The 7324-nt window shown below is 33.9% G+C and overlaps 1 protein-coding gene across 1 annotated transcript; it reads left to right on the forward strand.

Moving 5' to 3' along the window:
* The first annotated feature begins 1656 nt into the window (after window positions 1-1656).
* Window positions 1657-6892, forward strand: LOC138327074 (BBSome complex member BBS7-like). The gene is made up of 7 exons (XM_069273059.1): window positions 1657-1764; window positions 3670-3732; window positions 4264-4326; window positions 4868-5043; window positions 5596-5782; window positions 6273-6345; window positions 6801-6892. Exons 1-7 carry the CDS (start codon window positions 1726-1728, stop codon window positions 6890-6892), a joined length of 693 nt encoding a protein of 230 aa, XP_069129160.1. The 5' UTR covers window positions 1657-1725.
* Window positions 6893-7324: the final 432 nt, after the last annotated feature.

The following is a 7324-nucleotide window of genomic DNA, read 5'->3' on the forward strand; positions in this document are numbered from 1 at the left end:
TGAATTGTTTGTTATAGTAAATCAAAACAGTTATTATATTGTAAAATGTTTAAGGTTTCAGATTAATTAAAAAGTTTGATGTATTTTAAATGACAATAATATTTACTAACCCAGACCCATAACTACAGCATGCTTGGGTTACTATCAAACAATGTAATTCTGTAATGATGATTGATATTATGCTCATACCAATAAAATCTATTCACTAAATATAGATTTCGAAATATATCAAAGGGATTTAGAATACTTTATTTTATAATTTGATATTGTCAAAATTAGTTACCTCTCTAATCTTAATCATTATGTATGCGATTTTTTTTATATATTTTATAACATAAAATATTTTAGATATAAACAACTGGTTCATGCATTAATTCTCTTACTTACTCCCCTTTCATTCAATACTTATTGTTATTTTTAAAAGCTCTATTGTCCTATATATCTATTTTCTTATATATATCATTTAGAACGTTTTTATTTTATCAATAACAGATCTATATCCAACATAATCCACCTTTATTTCTTGATCGATAACTTATTTCTTTAGAGACTTTGTTAAATTTTGTTTTTCCATTGGAACTCATAAATCAAATCATTTATTCGAATTTTGTACTTTTTTTCAGAATGGTCTTTGAGATAAATCTATGTATCACCAGGAAATATTTCCATTGTGATAATAAGTTTCAATTTTTTTTAAAGTTTAGTTCCCCATATATGTTCTTCATTGATATTATATCCATTATATACACCGAGTGCCTTGATGTTATTTTTCACTCGTGAATTTTCCCTAAAGTTTAGAGGCCTCTGTTTCCAAATACCTATACATGGTCCTTTCGTTTACATTAGCACCAGATATGATTTTTCATATCTAGATAGAATGAAGACAATATTTGTTTGCTCTGCTAACAAAGAATTGAGAATCGTTTGCGAACATAATAAGTTTTAATTTAATATGTTTATTGTTTACTCTTGGTAAGTTAAGTTATTCCCACAGTGATCTGAGAATTAGTTACAGATTATATAATCATGCCCCCCCCCCCCCCCCCAATTGCCCCAAGGCCATTTTTAGACGTTTTAGAGGTCAGACCAAATAACGATATAAATCATATTCTACATGGTACTATGCATGTGTAGTACCATGTAGAAGATGATTTATATCGTTTTTTGATCTAGACCTCTAATTACGAGGTCTAAAAATGGTGTTAGGGCACTCTGGTGGGTCCATGATTATATAATCTGTAACTAATCCTCAGATCCCTGTGGCTCAATCAGCTTGACTTTCTGTTTGGAAATTGGTGGGATATTCCACGAAATATAGCCTATAGGCTATATATTTTTGTCAAATATCGATAGCTTATGAAATGTCTTCCATGTAATTATAAGGGGCTGAAAAGTTGCCAAAGTAGGCCTATCACAAAGCCCAAATGATAATAAATATCTGCTTTCAACAGCAATTGTAATTTCCCGCCAAATTCAGTACACTTCACTTCCGATTTCCCGCAGAATATGAAAATACTATTATAACTAGCTGATAAATAATAATATACCATATAATTTTTTTTGTAAATTATAAGGTTTCTAAAACTCTGGTTGTCACATAATAAAATGTTTAATTGAAATACTTACAACCATCCCCAGTGATTTACTCCGAATGACGTATACATTCCGATCGAACTTCCGGTATAGTTGTTTTCCATCTAAACTGCCGACTCCTAAACTGCCAAGATGATGGAATTAAACCTAACTCGGGTTGACTACATGCAGGTTTGTTCTTCTAAAGAGTTATATTCATATATTTTCTATGTTATCAGATATTCAACATGAAATGAACGTTTAACGTTGCATGAAAGTAAGGCATGACATATATTCATACCATGCAGTCGGTGTCTGACTCTGGACTGACAGATACTCCAACAATGTTAAGAGGTATAGCACGACGAGACACTTTTAATCATTAATTACGTCGTGTCTAACCTCTAACAATCGAGGCAGGATTCACACGACGCAGAAATGGGCTCGATATAAATTCTAAATTTCAAGTTGTGTTTACACTAACCTTTTATATCCTCGAGATCTCAATATAGATTGGATTAGACTGACAGATTAATTATTACAGTAGAATCACTGATATGGCACAGGCATTTCACCAATGATCATTCACTGATTTCTGACAGTGCTGTAACATGTCTAAGACTTCCATCGCTTTGACCTGGCTACTGTGAAAATATACGTTCTCAACTGCTCCGCAGTGTAATCTAGATCAGGGTTCAAACCTAATCCCTATTGAGATTCCTCCTACTCTTTTATAATCGGAAGTTTGAGACGAGAGACAACGTCCAAATTTAAAAGAGTCTCGAACAGGAATCTCAATAGAGGTTAGGTTCAAACCTAGTAGAGTAGTGTTTTATTATGGTCACAAGTTATCAGCTCAACCACTAAGGATTAATATGTGTAGTGGGATTGGACTGTGTCGATCATCGGTGACCAGGTGGCTCAGTCGGTAGAGCACTCGGCTAGTGTTCTGAGGGTCCCTGGTTAGAATCCCCGTCTGGCCGCTACATTTCCTCCTCTCCTGTTACAAAATTGGCACCCAACTAAATAACCCACGGTGGTGGTGTTTGGAAGGGTCTCGTATGTCTTTGAAGGCGAAGACTTTGAGAAAGGAAGGAGGAGTGTAGCGGGATTGGACTGTGTCGATCATCGGTGACCATGTAGCTCAGTCGGTAGAGCCCTCAGCTAGTGTTCTAAGGGTCCCAGGTTCGAATCCCGGTCTGGCCGCTTCATTTTCTCCTCTCCTGTTACATATGAATTGAAGGCAAAGCCTCAGAAAAGCGCAGCTTCATGTAAAAAAATGTTAATATAGTTACGATTATAACCTTAGAACTAGATTAAAATTGTTTAAACTTGTAGTCCGATTGATTATTTTTAATTGCAATTCTTTAACACTATTGGTGGATGTATTGTGTCTAGCAATATATCAACAGTCATCATATACACGTCAGAAAGTAATATATTCAACTGGAATAGTTTGGTCTTGTTTCTCTCAAAGGCGGAAAACTTGGCAACATGCCATGTATAAAAATGTGCTTGAATGTGTGCCATCATCTTTGGCAACAAGATTCATGATGTCACGACTGACGGTGCCGTGGGCTCCACAACATACAGACTATATCATTTTGACCAGTGCATTTATTGTGTCGTTTTTATCTTTGTATCATTATCTAAAACTACTTAAGAGTAATTTCAAAGTGTATCCTGATGACACAATTCGTCCATTGAAAAAATTTAAAATCTTGTCGTGCTGATAACGAGAATTAAAATATGGCTGCCTGCATGGAGGCGAGAGACTTTTCCTGCGGGACACAATTTCAAAGTCCAAGGGGCACTGGAATGTATTGGAATCTATATGCTCACACATGTGCTATATTAGTAGAACTTTGCTCTACATGGCCAATTTTAGGCTCTTATCAATTAAAATCAGATCATTAAGCATAAAGAATGAAAAAATATATGATTTTTTTGTGTTAATCCAAAACTTTTAGTTTTATAACTTCAAGTTTCATTTGTTTGGGTTACAGTTTAATCATCAACTCAAATACCTTCAAACTAAATTGGCTTTTTAATTACAACGATTTTGGTGTTAATTGTTATTAATCTCTCTCTTTACAGGCAGGAGCTACCTCACAAAAATGCATGTGTCTACTTCCATCAGTCGCAGGAAAAGCACAGAAGGTAAACATGATGTAGTTATGTTGATGCCACAAAACCAATAATGGGTCATTAACAAACTGCTAACTGTAAGTGTGCATGTACCATATGTACACATGTTATGTGCTTAGCTGGAAAGAGTCATCTCTGACTCGACTAGGATAAGATAGGCTCCATACAGGGTTTTGGTAAAAGGTCATTCAAAAAGACGTGGGTAAAGTACTATTTATTGTCGATTAGTCCCACCTCCTGGTGATGATGATGATGATGTCACAAAAATCACGTCAAATGACAACATCATAATCACCGGAAGGTGGGACTAATGGACGGTAAATAGTACTTTACCCACGTTGTTTTGGGATCATGAAACCCTTGTATTGGGAGTTTTCTGACAAAATCAGAAAGTTGGCAAGTGTATAAGTACATTATGATATACATGTCCAAAAAATTTCTACTATATACTGATAATGCTCACGGCCCAGCCTTAAAATTTCCACTTTAAAACACTTTTTTGTCTATTGATATGTCATTTTGAGATATGTTTGTTGCTTGAAGGTGGTGATGGGAGACCAGGAAGGCTTATTTCAGTGTATAGGAATGAAGAAAGGAGAACCCCAGGTATGTTTTATAAAAAGAAGCATTAAAAAAACCATAGAAATATCTGAGTTGCGTACTGCAGATAGAAATACAGTTTAGTGATGTATTATATCTATCAGTCACAGGTACTTGATTTCAAACAGATTTATAAATATTGACAAAGTGCAGTACCAAGTACCCTAAAAGGATTTAGTACTCCATTTTATCAATATAATTATTAAAGTCTTTTTGAAATAAAGTGTCTGCAAATGATCTGAATAAGAAAGTTGATAGTACCAAAAATCTTGAACTTTCTCATTCTTTCCGACCAAAAGGCAATATACAAAACATCTCTATGTCATTACAGCTACTTGTAGAAGGTTGATAAATTATAATTAAATTGAACAATTCGTAAATGACAATTTACTATTACACTACATTGAGTTTGAATTCAGAGTTTGAATATTGCTGTTTAAAAACAAGCTTTGTCTAATATTTCTATATTTATGTTTAGATTCTTTATGAAATGCTTATAGTCATAACAAGAAAGAAAAGGTTTTTCACTTATGTTTCTTTGTTGTAGCATGTATTCAAAACAAACATTGCTAAGAAGATCAATCGTTTAGAACTAGGAGGACCCATCGGAGGTACACGGGAGAGAATCTTTCTCGCTGTGGGATCAGAAGTTAAAGGATTCACAAAGAAGGGAAAGAATTTCTTAAAGTTTGATACAAATCTGTCCGAACCAATTCAATCTGTGTAAGTACATATACCAGTACACAATCATAGTAATAGAAAAGTTGTACATCTTGTTAGAATCAGAATCAAGACTGTCATAAAGGAAAGCCAGTCTGGGAAGTGTTAAGTCACTAACGGAGTACAGTGAATGATATACAGTGGACTTCTGATAATGCAGACACTGATAGCATGGAACACTCTCAGTCCAGACGGATATGTTAGGAAACAGATTATCATAATGTTACATATTGAATATGAACAAACCTGGAAAATTTGTAAACTGGACGGTTTTCGAGGGTTCACTGTTCATCCGTTTTTGTCTTTTTTATTTTTTTTGTTGATCAAAAGTTTTTAAGTTCTTAAGTTATCTTTAGAGTCATCATATTTTTATATTTAGAATTATTTTTGAATCATGAATGTAATATGCTACCTAACGTGCTTTATAAATTCAAGCATTTGATTTTCCTTCATGTTTACATTTTTGAAAATAAAAAATGGACAAAATATAGTGTGCAGTCTGCTATATGTACCTATTCCATAACTATGACTTGTAACACCATTGCTTGTTTTTAGATATGTTGAAGGATCAGAGTTGATGACATGTGGAAATTTTGTGTATAATCATTATCATGATTGTAAAGACACAAATTACTTCTTGTCTGGTGACAAGATCTCTGATATTGTGTGTCTGCCCATGGACCGCAATCCTGATATAACCCCAATTCTGGCTTGCCAGGATCGGGTACTCCGAGTTCTCCAGGTGGGTAAAGACATCTATACATGTATATACAGTAAAATCTGTCTTTGTAGCACCTCTCACTTCTGTATATAAAGACCCCCTGTTTAATGTGACCACTTAGTTTGGATCCAAAATGGTCAATAGCAATAAAATTTTACCTGTGGATGGCGAGATTGTAGAGATCATTTTAGGTGTCACACTTAGATGGTCTTTCTTTTGACTGTAGATGTGATTAATAAACAGCTATACTACTATGCTTATTTAATGTTTTCTTATTCAATTATTCAAGAGGAATCATTTTTTTGTTCATCAATTAAGTTGAATTAACCCTTCAGCTTTTAAATTACTTAATTACAAATTTGAAAATTGGTAAAGATTCAATATAGATGAATGATTTGAATAAACATGTGCAATCAGCTTATTTTATGTTTTCATAATTCATCATTCAACTCAGAAAGAGAAATTAGATTCTGTGTGATGTATACAATTATAAATTAAATTTTTATATTAGGAGTCAGAGTTGCTGTATGAAGTAGAAGTTCCTGGCCCTCCCACAGTATTAGAGTTGTATGGTAATTCAGCAGGTAAGTACTAGGTAGTTCTTTGTTTATGTGTGTTTGCTAAAAATGACTTTTGAGTATAAATACAGAAAGCTTAGAACTGAAATAACTCTGTAAATTAATGTTGAATCATGATGCTTTTCAAACTCGTTCGAGATCCTTCGCAAATAACAAAATGGAAGGTGTTGATTTTAAAGTTGAAAAACACTTACCAATTGATACAAGAATTATCATAATAATCATAATACCTCTGTTTGTTGAGAATATTTTAAATAAGTATAATATAAGCTTGTGGTTAACTTTTAAACTTAATATAATAGAAATGAGATGGAGCTTCCAATGAACCTTCACCGACCAACACCTTCAGGATTTCGGACCCATTCGCCACCCCTTTATTTTAAACTTCAATGTACAAAAAATGAAAGATAATTACCCTAAGCTATGGATTGATAAGTATTATGTGTATCTATGTTCTACAGGAGAGGATGGAAATGAAATACTGTATGGAACATCAGACGGTAGAGTGGGACTGGTACAGATCAGCAAGTCAGTAGTTCTCCTTGTCTTATAGAACATACAGTCAGTAGTACTCCTTGTCTTATAGAACATACAGTCCATATAGTACTCCTTGTCTTATAGAACATACAGTCAGTAGTACTCCTTGTCTTATAGAACATACAGTCAGTAGTACTCCTTGTCTTATAGAACATACAGTCAGTAGTACTCCTTGTCTTATAGAACATACAGTCAGTAGTACTCCTTGTCTTATAGAACATACAGTCAGTAGTACTCCTTGTCTTATAGAACATACAGTCAGTAGTACTCCTTGTCTTATAGAACATACAGTCCATATAGTACTCCTTGTCTTATAGAACATACAGTCAGTAGTACTCCTTGTCTTATAGAACATACAGTCAGTAGTACTCCTTGTCTTATAGAACATACAGTCAGTAGTACTCCTTGTCTTATAGAACATACAGTCAGTAGTACTCCTTGTCTTATA

The sequence above is a fragment of the Argopecten irradians genome, chromosome 7, assembly GCF_041381155.1.
Source record: "Argopecten irradians isolate NY chromosome 7, Ai_NY, whole genome shotgun sequence".
Classification (NCBI taxonomy): domain Eukaryota; kingdom Metazoa; phylum Mollusca; class Bivalvia; order Pectinida; family Pectinidae; genus Argopecten; species Argopecten irradians.

Coding starts and splice junctions, on each gene's coding strand:
- LOC138327074 (XM_069273059.1), top strand. CDS start 1,726: ATGATGGAATTAAACCTAACTCGGGTTGACTACATGCAG. Junction 3,733..4,263: donor TCGCAGGAAAAGCACAGAAG/GTAAACATGATG, acceptor TGTTGCTTGAAG/GTGGTGATGGGAGACCAGGA. Junction 5,044..5,595: donor TCCGAACCAATTCAATCTGT/GTAAGTACATAT, acceptor GCTTGTTTTTAG/ATATGTTGAAGGATCAGAGT.